The following is a 20,382-nucleotide window of genomic DNA, read 5'->3' as shown; positions in this document are numbered from 1 at the left end:
CATAGCATTCCGCTTTAAATGTATCAGTTGAAGTAGCATCTGTTCTTTAAAAACCCAAACAAATAAAAACCTCTAGCTGCTGCAGGGGGCCTAATCGGGATAGGGTAAACAGAGGTGGGGATTAAGCTTCCCCATCCCTGCTAAATCCCCATGGAAAATTGTCCACCTCCCAGAAGCTTGGGGTGTGTGTATGAGTTTTGTCAAGGTGGCCCCCCTACTGCATGCTGCAGTCCTAGTCCTAACAGGCACTATTGTGAGTTACAAAAAGGGGAGAGATGCGCGTGTGCACATGGAACTTCTAGTGAGGCATTTCGTGCCATGATCAGTTTGGTTCTAAGTAGGTAGGTATGTACACCCTTCAGTAGAAAGAGCTGAGTACAGGGGGTGGATCTACCGACAGGACTTTAAATGGAGTCCTATTGGTTCCCCCACTTCTGAAAAATAATTTCAGAATGTCAGCTCTCCTTTTCCCCTCAGGTATTTAATGCATAAATACTGCCTGGGGAAAAGAACCCATTGAGAATACAGGCTTGCTAAGGTTATCAAACTGAGCTCATATCTCACCTTGGCCCTGAACAGACTCCCACAGTTGCCAGTACAATAACTTCTTGAACTTCTAAACTGGGTTTGCAGTCATTTGTTTCCTTTGGAGGGTTACTGTTGGTACTAAAAACACAGGAAGCTGCCTTATAATGAGTCAGACCCTGGGTCCATCTAGCCCAGTATTGTTGACACTGACTGGCAGCAATGGCTCTCCAGGGTTTCAGGCAGGAATTTTTCCAGCCCTACCTGGAGTTGCTGGGGATCGAACCTGGGACCTTCTGCTCTACTACTGAGTCACAGCCCCTTCCTCCTAGATTTGCATTTCCCTTGAAGGGCATCTTGGGGATTCTTCTGGACTTGGTGTACTCTTTGGATGCCCAGGTGGTGGGCATGGCTTGGAGCAGCTTTTACCAGCATAGAGCAGATGCAGCGCTATCTAGAGAAGGCAGACCTAGCTTCAGTTATCCATGCTTTAGTTACATCCAGCCTAGACTACTGGAATGTGTTCTATGTGGGACTGCCCTTGAAGACAACTTTGAAGCTTCAACTGGTGCAAAGTGCAGCCATTGGGATGCTTGTGGGGGTTGGGAAGGTATCATATGAAAACTGTACAAGTTGCACTATTTCCAGGCAAGTTTCTGGGCCAAATTCAAGGTCCTGGCTTTTACCTTTAAAGGTCAGTTTGTGGCTGAGTTATTTGAAGGACCCCCTATGTTCTCATGGCACCAGAGGCCCTATGTGTGGGCAAACCATTGAGGTCAATTAAACTGACAGGCACTCAAGAAGGGGCCTTTTCAGTGGTGACCCTAGTTTGTGGAACTCCCTCCCAAGGGATGTGCAGTTGACGCCATCAGTGATAGCCGTTAAGAGGGCTTTGAAGACCCATTTCTTTTGGCCATATTTTAACTGAGCTGCCTTTATTGAACTTCGCTTGCTTTTAAGGTTATTGCTTTTAGGTAATTACTTTTAGATCTTTGGTTTTAGACTTAGAATCCTGACAAGTAAGCTGGGCTGAAGAGTATTTTAAAGGGTATCTTATAGGAATTGTTTGCTGGTTTCTCCATCTTTTGTGATACGTCTTGAACCTTGTGATGTATTTTACTCGTATTTTATTTGTGATTTTTGTGTTGTGTTTTTAAGCCTCCTTGAAGGACTTTGCCTTATAAGGTGACCTAAAATATCCCATGAAGTTATCAGAAAGTTGTTTCCTTGTTAAGTTTGTTGCTGCTGGCTCTGCCCATAATAGAGGAGATAAAACTTGCTCTGTTTCTTTTCCTTCCTAAATAATAAGAACATAAGAAGAGCCCTGCTGGATCAGACCAAGGGTCCATCTAGTCCAGTGTTCTGTTCACACAGTGGCCAACCAACTGCCTGTGGGAAACCCACCAGCAGGACATGAGTGCAACAGAACCCTCCTGCCCATCTTCCCCAGAAACTGGTGTACATAGGCATACTGCCTCTGATACTGGAGGTAGAATGTAACCATTAGAACTAGTAGCCATTGAGAGCCTTCTCCTCCAGGAATTTGTGTAACCCCCGTTTTAAAGCCGTCCAAATTGGTGGCCATCACTACATCTTACCCTATCCACATTCTCCACACCATGCATAATTTTGTATACCTCTGTCATGTCTCCATTGACCCTCCTTTTTTCCAAGCTAAACAGGCCCAGTTGTTGCAACCTTCCCTCTTTGTGGGTTCTTCTGGATTATAAAACATCAGCATTTGAGAAGGTATAAAGATACCTGGAAGGCACCTGGCAGATTTAGATCTCAAAAGTTATGTATGTGGATCTGTGTGCCTCAGGGCCATTTTAGAGCTGGGGGGTGTATTGGAGTTGGTAGAGTTTGGAAGGATTATGTTGGAAATGGAGGAAGCAGAATGTATGTCGTTATGGCATTTGGATACAATGTACATCTCACAGAGGAGGATTTGGGTTGATTGGTCTTGGAATGATCAGGGCTTAGAACTGAGCGCAGGGAATTTGCAGTAGTCCGGAAAGATGAAAGGTGGATTTGGGAAGACTACACGTCTGTGGATTGGCAAAGTGCTTTATGTTAAGAACATAAGAGCCATGCTGGATCAGACCAAGGGTCCTTCTAGTCCAGCATTCTGTTCACACAGTGGCCAACCAGCTGCTTGTGGGAAACCCACAAGAAGATGAGTGCAATAGCACCCTTGTGCTCACGTTCCCCAGCAACTGGTGCACATAGGCATACTGCCTCCAAACTGGACGTATATCGCCATCAGGACTAGTAGCCATTAATAGCCTTATGAATATTAGCTGGGAGGTGGGAGCTGTTTCCCACCTCCCAGCTGAGCAGAGCAGAGCAGAGCAAGCTGCTCCAGCTGGTCCAGGGACTACAGAAGCAGGCAAGCTCCCAGAGAGCGAGCGAACAGAGCGAGCGAACAGGGGGAGCAAACGGGAGTTGGCCAGGGGAGTTGCAGTGGTTGAAGAGACAAAGGAGACAGAGGCTAAGAGGTAAGTGGGTTGCAGGAAGCCCAGGGGGCTGCCCTTTATCCTTCTGATTGGCTGTGAGCTCACCAGGTGCTTCTGAGAGCTCCAACTGAATTGGAGGGGTGTGGCCTGAGTACTCCCAGCAGCTGACTGGGCGGGAAGCTTCAGTCAGTTTCCCGCCTCCCAGCTGAGCAGAGCAGAGCAAGCTGCTCCAGCTGGTCCAGGGACTACAGAAGCAGGCAAGCTCCCAGAGAGCGAGCGAACAGGGGGAGCAAACAGGAGTTGGCCAGGGGAGTTAGGCAGGGGAGGTCAAGGGGGAGGCCCCTAACATTTTTTTAATTTTTTTTACTAACTTTTTTTCATTTATTTGACTTGTAGCACACACTTCCACACCAGTGGGACTCTGCTTTTAACCTCTACTGAGTAGAGGAGCAGGAACAGGCTAGTCTAGAACAATCACAAAGCTAGACACAAAAGGGAAAAGAGGCTATGGAAGGACAAGACTCTCCAGTGGTGGTGACCTGCAAGGTGTGTGCAATGTTTGTTTTCTTGCCTGAGAACAACATGGCCTACACCTGCAACAAGTGCAAGCTGATCACGCTGCTGGAGGAAAAAGTAAGTGGACTGGAGCGGCGACTGTCGACCCTCCGGGGAATAAGAGAACACGAAGAGTTCTTGGACAGAATGGGGGAACTACAGCAGCAAAGGGCAGACCAGAAGCTTGAAGAGCAACAGCAAGATGAGGCAGTGGGAAATGCTGAGGTGAAGAAAAATGGAATAGAGGATACTCCTTGGAAAACGGTGACAGTTAGGAGAAGAAGAACTAGACGCCACTCTGCACCAGTGGAAGCAGTGGAGCTGTGGAACCGATTCCAGGTACTTGCAGATGAGACTGGAGGACAGCCTACAGAGGAAGAATCACAGGGGAACCTGCATGAGAGTGAGCAAGAGGCTGAAGGTCAGTCAAACAGAGGCAATGAAACCCAGGCCTACAAGAAGAAGAAGAGAAGAGTGGTAGTAGTGGGAGACTCCTTGCTGCGTGGGATCGAGACCCAAGTATGTCGCGAAGACCCATGGACTCGCCAGGTATGTTGTCTCCCGGGAGGACAGATTAGAGACGTGACTGAAAGGTTGCCTGCGCTCATAAAGCCCACTGACAGGTATCCCTTTCTTCTCATCCATGTGGGAACAAATGATACCGCCAAGCGGAGCTACGAAGAGATCACGTCAGACTTTGAAGCTTTGGGAAGGAAACTCAAGAACTTTGGGGCCCAGATAGTTTTCTCATCCATCCTTCCAGTAGTTAGAAGAGGGATAGAAAGGGAACGAAAAATACTCCAGGTGAATGACTGGCTACGAAGGTGGTGCCGACGAGAGAGATTTGGATTCTGGGACCACAGGCTATACTTCCTGGAAGATGGGCTGTTGGCTAGGGATGGGTTGCACCTCACAAAGGCTGGGAAGAATGTGTTTGGCCACAGCATGAAGAACTTCATCAGGAGGGCTTTAAACTGAATTCTACGGGGAAGGGAGATGTAATGTTGGGGGTAACAATGGACATAGGCGCATGCACTGCAACGGAGAGAACAGCTCTGATAGCGCCCAATAATAGTCTTCAGACACATGTAGGAAGAAAGCCAGACTATGAAGCACATGGTCTTCGATGTCTATATACTAATGCCCAGAGTATGGGAAACAAACAGAACGAACTTGAACTCTTAATACAAGAGGGAAATTATGACCTGATAGGTATAACTGAGACTTGGTGGGATGACTCTCATGACTGGAATACAGCAATTGAAGGATATAACTTGTTCAGAAAGAACAGGAGGAACAGAAAGGGAGGTGGGGTTGCACTGTATGTGAAAAATACATATCTCTGCACAGAAATACAGGAGGATGAGCTTGGTAGCCCCATCGAGAGCATCTGGATCAAAATAAATGGAGCAAAGAATAAAAGGAACCTGGTGGTCGGAGTCTACTACCGGCCACGCAATCAAGGAGAAGACAAGGATGAAACTTTTGAAAAGCAAATAGCCAATGTTTTAAGGAAGCATGATGTAGTAATGGGGGACTTCAATTTCCCCGATATTTGTTGGGAGACAAATTCTGCAAAACACCGCCCCTCCAGGAAATTCCTGACTTGTGTGGCGGATAACTTCCTCCTACAGAAAGTAGAGGAAGGAATTAGAGGATCGGCTATCCTTGACTTGATCCTAACCAACAGAGATGACTTAGTGGATAAAGTAGCAGTTACAGGAACTCTGGGGGAAAGCGACCATGTTGTACTTGAGTTCTTGGTTCTAAGGGAAGCAAAAGCCGAGTGTAGTCAAATGCGTACCCTGGATTTTAGGAAAGCTGATTTTCATAAACTCAGAACAATGATCAGTAAGGTCCCATGGCAAGCGATGCTAGTGAGAAAAGGAGTCCAAGATGGGTGGGAGCTTTTAAAAAAGGAAATTCTCAAGGCACAATCACAAACAATTCCAACAAGAAGAAAAGGTGGAAGACAACAGAAGAAGCCAATGTGGCTTCACAAAAAGCTTAGGGATGACCTGCAAACAAAAAAGGACACATATAGGAAGTGGAAAGAAGGCCAAGTAACAAAGGAAGAGTACAGGCAGATAGCACAGAATTGCAGGGATGGCGTCAGGAAGGCTAAAGCTGAGAACGAGCTGAGGTTAGCAAGGGATGTTAAAAGCAACAAAAAGGCTTTCTTCAGCTACGTGCATAGTAAAAGGCAGAGGAAAGAAATGGTGGTTCAGCTATTAAATAAGGATGGCAAAATGATAACAGATGACAAAGAAAAGGCAGAGGTGCTCAATTCCTACTTTGGCTCAGTCTTCTCCCAAAAGAGGGTCTATGACCCCCCTGGCAAAGGCGAAGTACAGGCTGAAGGGGCAGGATTGCAGCTTGAGATCGACAGGCATATGGTCAAGGAACACCTAATTACTTTGAGTTCAAATCTCCAGGGCCAGATGAACTGCATCCTAGAGTCATAAAGGAACTGGCAGAAGAACTCTCAGAACCGCTGTCTATTCTCTTTGAGAAATCATGGAGGACGGGGGAAGTGCCAGATGACTGGAGGAGGGCTAACGTTGTCCCTATCTTCAAAAAGGGTAAAAAGGAGGAACCTGGGAACTACAGACCAGTCAGTCTGACATCAATCCCTGGGAAAATTCTGGAGCAGATCATAAAGCAATCCATATGGGAGCACCTTGACAACAATGCCGTGATTACTCGAAGCCAACATGGATTTGTCGAAAACAAGTCCTGCCAGACAAATCTGATCTCATTTTTTGATCAAGTAACCTCCCTTGTAGACCGTGGGAATGCTGTAGACATCATATACCTCGACTTCAGCAAAGCTTTCGACCAAGTGCCCCATGATATCCTGATGAGCAAACTAGCTCGAAGTGGGCTAGATGAAACAACGATCCGGTGGATCCACAGTTGGCTACAGAATCGGACTCAAAGAGTGCTTATCAATGGGACCTTCTCAAGCTGGGGAGAGGTAACGAGTGGGGTACCGCAGGGCTCAGTCCTGGGCCCAGTGCTCTTCAACATTTTTATTAATGACTTGGAGGAGGAGGTACAGGGAATGCTGATCAAATTTGCAGATGACACAAAATTGGGTGGGATAGCTAATACTTTGGAAGACAGAAACAAAATTCAAAGTGATCTGGATAGACTGGAGCGCTGGGCAGAAAACAACAGAATGGCATTTAATAGGGACAAATGCCAAGTTCTGCACCTAGGAAAAAGAAACCAAATGCACAGTTATAAGATGGGGGATACGTGGCTCAACCACACTACGAGCGAGAAGGATCTTGGAATTGTTGTCGATCACAAGCTGAATATGAGCCAACAATATGATGTGGCTGCAAAAAAGGCCAATGCTCTTTTGGGCTGCATTCATAGAAGCATCGCTTCCAAATCCCGGGAAGTACTAGTTCCCCTCTACTCAGCACTGGTTAGGCCTCATCTGGAGTACTGTGTCCAGTTCTGGGCACCACACTTTAAGAAGGATGCAGACAAACTGGAGAGGGTTCAGAGGAGGGCAACAAAGATGATCAGGGGACTGGAAACAAAGCCCTATGAAGAGAGACTGAAAGAACTGGGCATGTTTAGCCTTGAGAAGACTGAGGGGAGATATGATAGCACTCTTCAAGTACTTGAAAGGTTGTCACAGAGAAGAAGGCCAGGATCTCTTCTTGATCATCCCAGAGTGCAGGACACAGAATAATGGGCTCAAGTTACAGGAAGCCAGATTCCGGCTGAACATCAGGAAAAACTTCCTGAGTGTCAGAGCAATACGACAATGGAACCAATTACCTGGGGAGGTGGTGGGCTCTCCCACACTGGAGGCCTTCAAGACGAGGCTGGACAGCCATTTGTCGGGGATACTCTGGCTTGGATTCCTGCATTGAGCAGGGGGTTGGACTCGATGGCCTTGTAGGCCCCTTCCAACCCTACTATTCTATGATTCTATGAATGTGTCTAATCCCCTTTCAAAGCCATCCAAATTGTAGCTGTCACTACATCTTGTAGTAGCAAACTCCATAGCTTAACTCTGTGCTGTGTGAAGAAGTCCTTTTATCTGTCTGGAATCTCCCATCAACCAGCTTCATGGGATGACCCCAGTGGGTTCTGATATGATGAGAGAGGGAGAAGAATGTCTCCCTATCCACTTTCTCCACACCATGCATAATTTTGTGCACCTCTATCATGTGCTCGCCTTACTCGCCTTTTTCTAAGCAAAACAGCCCCAGATGTTTAGCTCACAAAAAGAGTTGCTTCATCCCCTTGATTATTTTAGTTGCCCTTTTCTGCACCCTTTCCAACTCCATAATATCCAGTTTTAGGTGACCAGAACTGTACACAGTATTCCATGTGTGGATGCACCATAGATTTGTATATTCTTTTCTCTCTGTTATTTTATCACCTTGCAAACTAAGCAGCTGCATTTTGAAATAATCTCCTGAGGGTGAGAAACATGACTTGTGATCCTTGGGCTGAGGTTGGATATGAACCAGAGTCTCCTGTCTTCAACAAGGGCTCTGCATGGGAGGCTGGGAAGGGCTGCAAATAATTTTTTTATGAGGAGGTGCTCACAAACGTCAAAGGATGACCATTTTGAGGACCTGGGCAGCTGGCCTGGTTAGTGTATCTAGATGAGAAGCAGCTTGATGGAATCCGTGGAACATCAGTATCAATGTGGGCTTGAGTGGAGGGAAGAAACTAGTGAGGAGAGTGCATTGTGTCAAATATATTTTGGAGCTATGGGATCTTGGGGTATCAACAGCACATATTTTGTTTCATCTCGCTGTACTGCAGCAAGCAACTTTTACCCGTATGACACATGGCCATAAATAACCTGCAGCTGTGGGAGGAATGTAATCCCAAAGAAACATCTTGGCCATGCTGTTTAATACAGTGGCCAATCCAGAGGAGTGTGTGTGGGTTAATGTGCATAGTGGAGCTTTTAATTCCCCCCTCACACCCAACATTTAAAAGGCAGAATGCAGTGTGGAAGCTGCTGCTCAGGAAAGAGTTTTTAAAAAAATCTAGTATGATATGCATGCATAAAGAGAGCTTCTAAACTGAAGTTGTTATTGCGTAAGAATGCAAAGTCAATTTTGTGTTGGCTCTTCTCCACAGTTCAGGACTTCAGAAGCACGTGAGTCCAAGGATCATGTCCGAGAGAGCTTTGGCTATGGGGCGGCATAGAAATATAATGGATGAAATGAAATGTCACTAGAATAGACCATTGCTTTGGCAAACAACTAATTATGGGAAGTATGAAAGAATTCTCCCTGTAAAAATGAAAGTTTCACAGCAAAGTTTACCCACAACTGAGATAAAGTTTTTTTTCATAAGTGATGCTAGCGACATAATAGTTTGGAATATCCCACTTTTTAAGGCGCAATCCTATGCATGATTACACAGAAAAAGTCCTTCAGTTTTTAGCATTCCTCAGCCAGCATCACTGGCTGGGAAATGCTGGGAGTTGTAGGACTTTTTTTCTGTCTAAACATGCATAGGACTGCAGCCTTAGTGCCTTATAATTTAAGGTAGAAAATGTAAGAGGCTCACTCTGAAATTCAATACACATTCTAGTCCGGAAATTGTTGATTCTAAATTTATATTGTAAATGTGGAAAACGCAAAAAAACAATTTATGGGTAACTTGTGAAAACCTTCCTGGAACGTGAAATTGAACGTGCAGACAAACCTGTATTGCCTCAGCTGGAGAGGGTGTGGAAGATTTCACCTCTATGTAACATCTAATGTTAATAGTACCGTAATCATTGCTTCTGGGCGAAGGTTCAGAGGACAACACCCTGTTGGGAAACATGACCTCCTGTTACTCAGGCAAGAAAGTTGTTTGATTTAGGTTGCCCTCAAGCCTTAGCAAATGACAGAGCTCTCTGCCTTTTGTAACTCATGCTCGCTTGTGTATATATCCTGGGGAGTGTCTCCACCAGCAATTTACTCCGAGCTGGCTGTATTTGGAGGTCGTTAGGGATATATGATGTTGTAGCCATCGAGCAGCCACCCTGGAGCTTGTCACGGAAAAAACAGATTTCCTGAGACTGCTTGAAGTCTGATTCTTTTCCTTTAGTTGGGTTCTCCCTGGTATAGTTGTCTTGTGCCCCAATCCCCACATTTATCTTGGGTATGCTAGCCTTGCCCAGGGGTGTGTCTTTCACCGTGATCCCGGTCAAGGGGTGTTTCCTGTGTGTTTCCCAGCAGAAACATATGTGTGTCTGCTCAGAAGTAATTCCCATTGTGGTCAGTGAGGCTTGTCCCTTGAATGTGCACATGAGAATTTAAAGAGATCCCCCCCACACACAATTGAAATAGTACATTTTAAAGCACTAATTCCCTAAAGTCTGTGAAGTGCTTTCTTGAAGCAGCGATTCTCCAGTGTTTGGTTTATTGCCATTCGGAAGTAACTACTTCCACCTTCAGTCATCCCAATCCTGTGCAGCATCAGGTTAGAAAGGGGGCTGCTTTCCCCTCTGTCGTTCTCAGCACAAAGTGTGTCTACTCAGAAGTAACCCCCCTTCTGGTCAATGAAGCTTGTCCCCTGAATGTGCACATCAGAATTTACAGAGAAACACCCCCCCCTCGTTGAAATAGTACATTTTAAAACACTAATTCCCTAAAGCCTGTAAAGCACTTTCCCAAAGCAGCGATTCTCCAGTGTTTGGTTTATTGCCATTTGGAAGCAACTACTTCCACTTTCAATCATTCCAGTCCCACACAGCATCAGGTTAGAAAGGGGGCTGGTTTTCCCTGTGTCTTTCCCAGCACGTGTGTCTACTCAGAAGTCACTCCGCTTCTGGTCAATGAGGCTTGTACCCTGAATGCGCACATTCGAGGTCACTAATACGCACATTCGTTACAGCGATCCTGCACACCATTGGGTTAGGAAGGGGCTTGGTTTCCCCTGCGTGTCTTTCCCAGCACAAAGTGTGCCTACTCAGAAGTAACTCCCATTGTGCTCAGTGAAGCTTGTAGTTCGGGGGGGGGGAGAGCATGGGGGGAGAGCCTCTTTTGGTTGAGCAGCCCTTCCCAGTCAGATGACATTCAGTCCAACCCCCCCCCCCCCAAGTACGTTCTGTGAAGTGACCTAGAATGGTGCGATGCACTCACTTGTGGAGCCCTGCCTGGACCAAAACCGGCTCCTTGGAAAGTGTGGGTAAGCCACTCCTTCCTTCTCCTTCCGTTGTCGTGGACACCCCCCCCCCCAGATCCTTTTCTGAAAATCCAAACAAATGGGTGCTGATAAACGAAGCAAAACGCAGCATAGGGAGTGTGCCATCAATTGTTTCATAAGTCTTGCCCAATTTGATGCCCTCCAGATGTGTTGGTCTGCAGCTCCCACAATTTCCCATGGCCATGTTGGCTGGAAATGATAGGAACTGATACATTTACCTTACTTGAAATCCAGTTAAATAGGCTGTTAAATAAAACCATGATGACATGAAGGCAAAGCCAGATTTAGCTTGGAAGCAAACCTTCGAGGGTCCCCCTACATATGTGTCCTCATCAACTGTCCTCATTTACATTTAAATCAGGCCCTCAAACCTAGCTCATCTTTAAGACTATTGCTTTAAGCTAGTTCTGGAAATATGTTTTCGGTCTTGAGTTGGATTTTCCTGTGTGTGTGAACAATCTCTGCATATCCCAATGGATTATTCACTTATGCCCGCAGACAGCTACTTCTCCTTAATGCCCATTGGGCTCCCTGCTTCTCTTGATTTTTTAAATTTTAAAAAATTAACTGGGAGGTCGACATGCTTCCAAGTGAAGTGCCAGTTTCTAGCGCCGCTCCATTTTTATGTCCAAGATTAAAAATGGTGGGCGGCTGCAGCCCAGTACTTCGTTTTGAAGTGCACCCAGAAAAAATAAAAAAGTAAGCTGGGGTGATGCTGCTTCTGGTAGGGAGTCTCCTCAGGGGTTAGAGAGGGTGGCGTGGAGCATCTCTGGAGGTTAAAGGGGTGTTTGGGAGCAAAGGGCATGTTTTGCCTGTGCTGTGTGTGGAGAGGTTGCCTGTTTTTAAAATGTGTTTGTGCGTTAGCTGGTTTGTTTTGGTGTTGTGTGTTTTGCCATTGCCTGGTGTGGTGTGTGCAGGTTTGCCTGGTTTTGTTGCTGCTGGGTACACCATGGGTGGGTGTAGGCAGGTTTATACAAGAATCACCAATTTACCTTCTATGAAATGGGTATTTTGTGTTGTGTTGTGGGGGTAAAATATATGATTTGACATTTGGGGCTCAGATCCCACTTCTGCCTTATGCTCAGTTTCTTGACCAAGCTACTTGTCCCTGAGACTCAATTTGCCTTCTGTGAGATGGGTGCTGGAACATAAACCTGTGGGTTCAAAAGAATGCTTTTGTGTTTTGGAACTCAGAACCCACCTCTGCTTTGTACATAGGTTTTGGTTAAGTTGGTTTTCTTTTAGCATCACCTCTTCTGGGAAATGGGTGCTTCGTGGCTGATCACGTCATGTAGCCATTTTGTGAATGAGAAGCCTCCCTTGTGGCAGCCATTTTGTGAAAGTGCCCACATGACTTGGAACATTTAAAAAAGACTAAAATCTTTTAATAGATTTGAAGCTTTGGCCCCTATTGTTAGGTCACATTTTAGTAGTAGTAGCCCAAAATCACACTAGTAACCAGTCTAAGCATTCATGGTAGACATTCTCATATGGGCCGTCAAGGTTCCTCTTGCGACCTGGGCCCCTTGAGCAATGCCTCAAGGCTCTCTTGCCTTCTTAAGAGTTCCACCTTCCTTCTTTTAAACTTCCCCTAGTAGATATAAAGCAAATTAATTTCAACTAAAAATTACAAATTTACACAGTAGAGGTGAGTGATACAAAAGGCATTAACAGAAAATAAAATTTGCAAAATGCAAGTTCCTTTACCCTAGTTGTCCTTAGACTTTTCTAGGCTGCTTCTTCCTGCTCACTCTTCAGACCCTGCTCTCATTTCAGGCTCTGGTCTTCCTGACTTGCTCTTGCTCTGGCTGCAGCCTGGTCTTTCTGACTTTTACTGGCTCTCGCCCTCTCTTTATATACCCTCCTCCTTCAAAACCTAAAGTACTGCTTCAAACCTGAAGAAATTAAACTTAGGTGGAGAAATGAAACTGACACTTAATTGGAGAAATGAAACTACTCTTCTCAGGGTTACCCTGCCCAACAGAAAACTCCAGGCCTCTAAGCCTGACCTTTTTCCCCTTTGCTTCTGTAGCCTCAAACCTTCACAGGCCCAAATTGTCCCATTACGATAATATAGGGAGGCCTTAACGTAGCAATCCCCATGATGATATCAGCAAGCCCTATGAGGAGAGACTGAAAGAACTGGGCATGTTTGGCCTTGGAAAGAGAAGACTGAGGGGAGATATAATAGCGCTCTTTAAGTACTTGAAAGGTGGTCACAGAGAGGAAGGCCAGGATCTCTTCTTGATCATCCCAGAGTGTAAGACATGAAATCATGGGCTCAAGTGCCAGGAAGCCAGATTCCAGCTGGACATCAGGAAGAATTTCCTGACTGTTAGAGCAATATGACAGTGGAACCCATTACCTAGGGAGGTGGTGGGCTCTTCCACACTGGAGGCATTCAAGATGAGGCCGAACAGCCACCTGTCAGGGATGCTTTGACTTGGATTCTTGCATTGGGCAGGGGGTTGGACTCGAGGGTCTTATAGGCCCCTTCCAACCCTACTATTCTATGATTCTAAGGGTGTTATTCTGGAATTCCCTCCCCAGAGAAGCTCATCAGTGCATGTTGGTACTTGCTTTATAAAGGAAGTCAAAGAATATCCAGGCTTGTTCAAATGTTACTTTTGAGGAGGGTTTGTGCTCATGTTCTATTTCCCTTGCTGTGTGCAAAACAGCCTTCACCATCCTGTTGGCCTCCAGATGTGTTGGACTGCAGCCCCTACCATTCCCAGTCAGCAATGGCCATGCTGACTAGGAATTATGGGAGTTGCAGTCCAACACATCTGGAATGCACCAGATTGGGCAAGGCAGGTGTAGAAGGTTGAAGAAACCCCAACGTTAGAATGTAAGACCACTTCCCCTTGCTATGGGTATTGAAGCTTCTAGAGAAAGGGAAAGCTTCTTTGTGGTGAGGGCATGGATCAAGAGTGTGGAGGAAGTACATCAGCCCTAAAACTGTTCCTTAACTTCACTGTAGGGGAGGGGGGAAGAGTGATGCACATAAGCTTGCATTCCCCCATTCAACTAGAATATTTAACGGGTTCCTACATTGTACTTATTCCGTATAATCATTTTGGTGATTATGATTTAATTCTGTTAGGGTGCAATCCTATGCATGTTCAGACAGAGAAGTCCTACAACTCCCAGCATGCCCCAACCAGTTGTAGGACCTCTTTCTGTCTAAACATGCATAGGGTTGCATCCTTAATAGTGTTTTGTAGTGACTTTATCAATTGACCGTGAAATGCTTGGACTTGCCCAACCCCTGAATTTACAGGGTGGAGTATAGATATTTCAAATAATTCTACCAGGGTGGAGGAGGGAAGTGTCCTTTACACTAAGGCAGGGCAGGTTCTGTGATAAGAATAGATTTTGAAAAGTTATGAAGCATACTTGATGGTTTGCAGTGTGGTATGACAGCAGCCTTTGAGATTTCCCAAAATGTTTCGGCCACCTGTGGTGTCTGTGGGCAAGGAAAGGATTCATCTTGCTTTCGCCTGAGTTGAAAGCTTAGGGCACCTTCACCAACTGGATACCCTCAAGGTGCATTGGACTACAACCCCCATAATCCCCTTTAGATTTTTCAGCTCATTTGCTTGTGCATTTCCAAACATTTATCTGAAATCATGAGTACTAGAAACCTGTTCTCTTATAAAAACAACAAAAGTCCTGTTGATAAAAACAACAAAAGGCTAAGGCATTTATTATGACATAAGTTTTTGTGGACACTACTTTATCAGATGTATGCCTCAAGTTGAGGTTAGCACTTCAAGCATCTGGAGTGGGCTGTGTCTACAAAAGCTTATATGCCATAATAAATGTGTTAGTCTCTAAGGTCCCACAAGACAGTTTGTTGTGCTTGCTGCAACAGACTAACATGACCACCCCTCTGGAGTCTGTGTGTTTAATAACAAGCTGCAGTTCTCAGGAGCCCAAGTTACTTTAGCAAATTCCATTTCCTCCAAGCCCTTGTTTGGTTACGGAGGGCTATTTTAGAAGTTTCTAAATTGGCTGTCAGAGCATTCACAGCTGTGAGGGATTCTTTTTATTGCAGGATATATGTTAAAAGTCTCCAGTGTTTTATAACAAATTGTACCCTGCCATTAGGAGATGTGGCGCATGGGTGGCTCATCTAGTCCACTTTAAGGAGCAATGAAGATCACTGAGATATTTTCATATCATTGATCCATCATCCCAGTCAAAGATCTCTCCAAGTCTTTTTCTTGAAGATCCACCTTTTACAGGCCTTGCCTGCACCATCCTACTTTCACCTTACTTAACATCCTCCTCTTCCACTGCCACCTCTGTTTGTTTGTTTGTTTGTTTATTGGTTTATTGTTTATCAAGTACCTGGAACATGTGTGGGGTAAGTGTCTGCCAAAGAATGTGGCATCCATCCTGTGTTAGATGGAGTTGCACTCCTCCTAGTGCAAAATGCGGCTGCCAGATTGCCAGCTGGGACCAGGTGTTGCAATCATAGAATCATGGAGTAGTAGGGTTGGAAGGGGCCTATAAGACTATCGAGTCTAACCCCCTGCTCAACGCAGGAATCCAAGTCAGAGCATCCCTGACAGATGGCAGTCCAGCCTCGTCTTGAATGCCTCCAGTGTGGGAGAGCCCACTGCCTCCCTAGGTAATGGGTTCCATTGCCGTATTGCTCTAACAGTCAGGAAATTCTTCCTGATGTCCAGCTGGAATCTGGCTTCCTGGAACTTGAGCCCATGATTCCATGCTCTGCAGTCTGAGATGATCGAGAAGAGATCCTGGCCTTCTTCTCTGTGACAACCTTTCGAGGACTTGAAGAGTGCTATCATATCTCCCCTCTGTCTTCTCAAGGCTAAACATACCCAGTTCCTTCAGTCTCTCTTCATAGGGCTTTGCTTCCAGTCCCCTGATCATCTTTGTTGCCCTCCTCTGGACCCTCTTCAGCTTGTCTGCACCCTTCTTAAAGTGTGGTGCCCAGAACTGGACACAGTACTCCAGATGAGGCCTAACCAGTGCTGAGTAGAGGGGAACTAGTACTTCCCGGCATTTGGAAGCTATGCAAATGCAACCCAAAAGAGCATTGGCCTTTTTTGCAGCCACATCACATTGTTGGCTCATATTCAGCTTGTGATCGACAACAATTCCAAGATCCTTCTCGCTTGTAGTGTTGTCGAGCCAAGTATCCCCCATCTTGTAACTGTGCATTTGGTTTCTTTTTCCTATGTGCAGAACTTGGCATTTATCCCTATTAAATGTCATTCTGTTGTTTTCTGCCCAGTGCTCCAGTCTATCAGGAGCACTTTGAATGTTGTTTCTATCTTCCAAGGTATTAGCTATCCCACCCAGTTTTGTGTCATCTGCAAATTTGATCAGGATTCCCTGCACCTCCTCCTCCAAGTCATTAATAAAAATGTTGAAGAGCACTGGGCCCAGGACTGAGCCCTGCGATACGCTGTTTGTTACCTCTCCCCAGCTTGAGAAGGAGAATATGATACAATCATATTATGCCTGTACGAAGCCAACTGCACTGGCTCCTGGATTGTGTCTGGGTACAGTTCAAAGTACTATTTTCTATCTTGAAAAGTGCTTTGTGGCTTAGGCCCAGGGCATTTGAAGGAACATCTGTCTCCATGCATACCTACATGCACATCAACCTCCTGCGGTGCCTCCACCATCTGAGGTAAGGCGTGCGGCCTCCAGTGAGAAGGCTTTCTTGGTGGTAGCATCCTTGTTGTGGAATGGTTCTCCTGCTGCCTACCTGATTGTCCTTTATATCCTGCAGAGCTTATTGGAAGCAGTTGTAATACTTCTGACTTGTCTATCCTGCTCTTTTCATGTTATGGCCTTTTAGTTTATTATGTTTTTGTATTTAAATTTGAATTTTTTTATTCTTGTTTGTGAACTGCCTTGGGAATATGATTGAAGGGCAGTATAAAAATAGTTACAATAAATACATAATAGGCTCTTCCCAACTTAGCCCCACAGTTTACTGTTCAACCCCGATTCCCCCTGTTTACGAATACTTGTTTTGTTTGAATATACATGCTATCGGAGTGAAGAATCAAGGCCAACTGCGTGAGCTAACACTGCCATTTTAAAAGTGGCAAAACATATATTTTTGTGCTTTAGATCACTGCTGTATCAGATCTTTCTGTGCCTCAGTCTGTAAATTGTTCCACGTGGTGGGTACATATTTGCTGATAATGCTGCTTGTAAATGGAGATGGATTATCTTCTTGTGCCAAAGGTCAGAAGAAGCTGTGCTAGTCGTCATGCACCTAACCACAGCACTGGACTGTGAAGTTTGTGTTGGCAACCAGAGTGGTGTTGGCTAAGTTGCCTCCCAAATAGCACAATTTAAACAAAGGTATTGCCTTGTTTGTTGTACGAGACTCTCCTCAAACCTGTGCGAGTTTATTCAAACTTCCTTTGCGTGGAGGAGGACCTGTGGCTTGTAGTCAGCTTTAATTGCAGAGATGGGGGAAGTTGGCAGCCTTTATTTCCAGAAGCATTTGTACCCGGCAGCTCTGCAGTTGGGCAGTCATATTCTCTGGAAGTGAATTCTTTCGGCGAAGGGCAGGTATCAGTTGCAGGGGGAAGTGTGAGCCCATCTCTCTTTGGTTCGGCTGCAGTACTGTCCCTTGGCGACAACTTACCAAACTTCAGTCAAGTTTTGTGTGTGTTAGCTTTTGATATACGAAAGACCCTAGAAGCAGGAGATGTGTCATCTTTGCATGGTGAATACATCTTCCAGTTGCTCTCCTATGAGGTGTGATTTCAGTACTTTGAGTTCTCTTATGCTTAGTCCCAGATTATGTTTTGAAGGGATGCAATTAGAAGGAAGGCTCACCATGCAGAAATGACAAAGTCCAGGGTGCTTTTAGCGTGTCAGAAACTTGGAAGTCTCATAGATATAATGAGTGCATGTGAGCCAGAAACAGCAGGTGCCAGAGAAGAAAGTGGGGAAAACAGACAACCTCGCTGGAACCAATTGTTATGTGCATATTACTATCGGGAATTGTGGTTGGTGGTACTATTTCTGTTGCTTTTAGAGCACTGTGATTTATACTCTTCTTCTGGGCATCTTCACAGTCAAGTTTTACAGAAGGTTTTGGTCCATTTCACAGATAAGGCACTAAGGCTAAGGGATAGCAAGTGGTTCAGTGCAACCCTGTGAGTCCCTGGTTTTAGCAGGAATCTGGAGCCAGGCCCCAAGTCCCAAAGCTAGGAACGGAATCTCCCACAGTTAGCCATGCCAGCGGCTTAAGGCTACTCTTTAACACACACCAGCTTAGGGTAAAGTAGGTTTGGAGTGGATATGCTGTGTCTTCAGGCTTTTTCAGTAAGATGGATTGGCAGCGTGCTCCATTAAACCTACTTGTGAAGTAATAAACCCTGAGAATTCACTGCAGACGATGGGATGCCCTGCCTAAATCCCAACCAATTTAATGCCAGCTTGCCAATGGAATAACGTTTTCTGTCATTGCAAATTGCCTGTCTTTAAGAAGCGGTGGGCATGATAAAACAGGGATTTTCCCTCCTTGCTCATCTTCACTGCTGATCCTCTTTTCTCTTCTTCAGGCCTTTGCTCAGTTTGATGCTGAGGGAGATGGCACAGTGGATGTGGAGAACATGCTTGAGGTTCTCAAGAACTCCAGTGGAGCCAATCTACAAGGAGAGCTCAGTCACGTGATCAGGCAGCTGCAGGCTTGTTTGCTCGTTCCAGGTAAGAAAAAGGGAAAAAGTGGAAGAGATATGCCACCCCTTGGGCTCAGAGACTGATGTTATGGATTTTGGGATGGGGAGGTATGCCAAGACTTAACCTGGCATATCAGAACTTTGCTGGAAGAGCCAATGCTTTGCATGCAGAAAGCGACAGGATCAATGCCTGGCATCTTCAGTTAAAGCACCTTGGGTAGATAGGCCAGTGGAGACCGTGCCCTGAGACCTTTGATCATCATTAGCATTTAGGACATATAGTACTGAATTAGAATGGACAGTTTTTAAGGATCCTAAGGTCTTTTTATGGGGTGTAAACGCTGACTACCATCTGTGGTCAAACATGTTTTTCAGATTTTTGAAGCACTACCCAAACCTCTGAACAGAGACAGTAGTGGAAAAGAATTGTATCTCTCATGCCTGCATTGTATCTCCTTTAATTTCATGGAAAAAAGCTATTATAGAATCATAGAATAGTGGGGTTGGAAGGGGCCTATAAGACCCTCGAGTCCAACTCCCTGCTCAATGCTGGAGTCCAAGTCAATGCATCCCTGACAGACGACTGTCCAGCCTCATCCTGAATGCCTCCAGTGTGGGAGAGCCTACTACCTCCCTAGGGAATTGGTTCCATTGTTGTATTGTGCTAACAGTCAGGAAGTTTCTCCTGATGTTCAGCCAGAATCTGGCTTCCTGGAAATTGATCCCATTATTCCGTGTCCTGCACTCTGAGACGATTGAGAAGAGATCCTGGCCTTCCACTCTGTGACAACCTTTCTTACGGAACTCCAAAACTCAGGGCTAGGAACTTTTAAAATGTGAAAGCCAAGATTTCCAGGAATTGAGGCTTCTTGTGAAATCAGACAACATAGAAAACACTGCTACCGGCTTAAACCAGGCTTTTTCCAGTTCAGTTCAGCTGTTCAGGTTCTGATAAGGGCTTGACTCCCCAAAAGGCCAAGCCATGGTTTGACCATTGGTCTGTACCTTAGGTTCAAGTGTGCCTCCCTGTTTCCTCTCCTCTTGCTCCGATTCTCCTCCTTGCTTCCTTGTTTAGGCAAACCATGGGCATCATTGCAAATTATGGTTACTGCAAACCAGGAACTGAAGGAGGAAATCGGAGGCAGGAATTGGGATGGGGGAGGTCTCCTCTCAGCTGTGATTTTGCTCACGGCAAGCATCTATCTCATCTTAGTCTTTTGAAAGACTCTTGAAACTTGCAAACAAACCAGAAGTTGAAATTTTAATTTTATCAAATAAAATATTTATACCTTGCTGTTCCATCCCTAATAGGGCTTACGAAAGTAGTTCATCATAGAAACATCCACTAGTACAACAATTTTTTATGTTTAGAAAAACATTAAAGCAATCACCATTATAATGGTTTCAGGCATTATTATTCTAGCATAGTTTATGCAAACTAGGCCCTAATTGTCAAATCAGCATGTTAATGAAATAGAACTGCTGGTTCTTTTTTTTGGTGGTGCGGTAGGGTGGTGCTTGGATAAAGTCACTGATAGGACATATGGGCACTTGCTGAACAACAGTAGGCAGAATCCAAAACAGCAAAACGTTACCTATGGATTTGCAGTGCTTGCATTTAAATCTAAAACCCGTCACATGTTTTGTCAAGAATCTTCCCCCCACCCCTGTTCCCCTCATGCAGTTTGAAATCTCCTTGGCATTTTCTATTTGGAATGGGGTTTATTAGCTGATCTCCTCTCAGCCTATCAAGAGTCAGAGGGAAGGGAAAGAAGTATGGCAGCCCCTAATCTGGTGTCTTCCAGATGGCTGTTGGCCATGTTGGCTGGGACCTATGTGAGTTGCAGTCCTAACACATCTGGAGGGCGCCTGGTTGGGTAAGTCCGAAATATGGCATTACTAACTGGAGCACAAAATGGGTTTTCTCTAGTAATATTTGAATGTACTGGCCTAAGCAACTCTCCTTCTCTATC

General features: G+C 45.3%; 1 protein-coding gene across 8 annotated transcripts in view; it reads left to right on the top strand.

Moving 5' to 3' along the window:
* Positions 1–20,382, top strand: part of ZZEF1 (zinc finger ZZ-type and EF-hand domain containing 1) — a 129,959-nt gene that overhangs the window by 1,912 nt on the left and 107,665 nt on the right. For 7 of the 8 annotated variants that reach the window (XR_014786139.1, XM_084822807.1, XM_084822806.1 and 4 more), the window contains exon 2: positions 18,293–18,437. Coding sequence is in view for 6 of the 8 variants with exons in the window: in XM_084822807.1 (XP_084678933.1) it covers positions 18,293–18,437 (145 nt within the window). In the remaining 2 variants the exon portion in view is untranslated. Of the gene's footprint in view, positions 1–18,292; positions 18,438–20,214; positions 20,287–20,382 lie in introns of those variants that run through there. The other variant, XM_084822808.1, reaches the window with a different exon arrangement.

Source organism: Heloderma suspectum, chromosome 16 (genome assembly GCF_057233095.1).
Source record: "Heloderma suspectum isolate Gila_16-S chromosome 16, 16-S_ref, whole genome shotgun sequence".
Classification (NCBI taxonomy): Eukaryota; Metazoa; Chordata; class Lepidosauria; order Squamata; family Helodermatidae; genus Heloderma; species Heloderma suspectum.
This window is presented reverse-complemented; position numbering and strand designations above follow the sequence as displayed.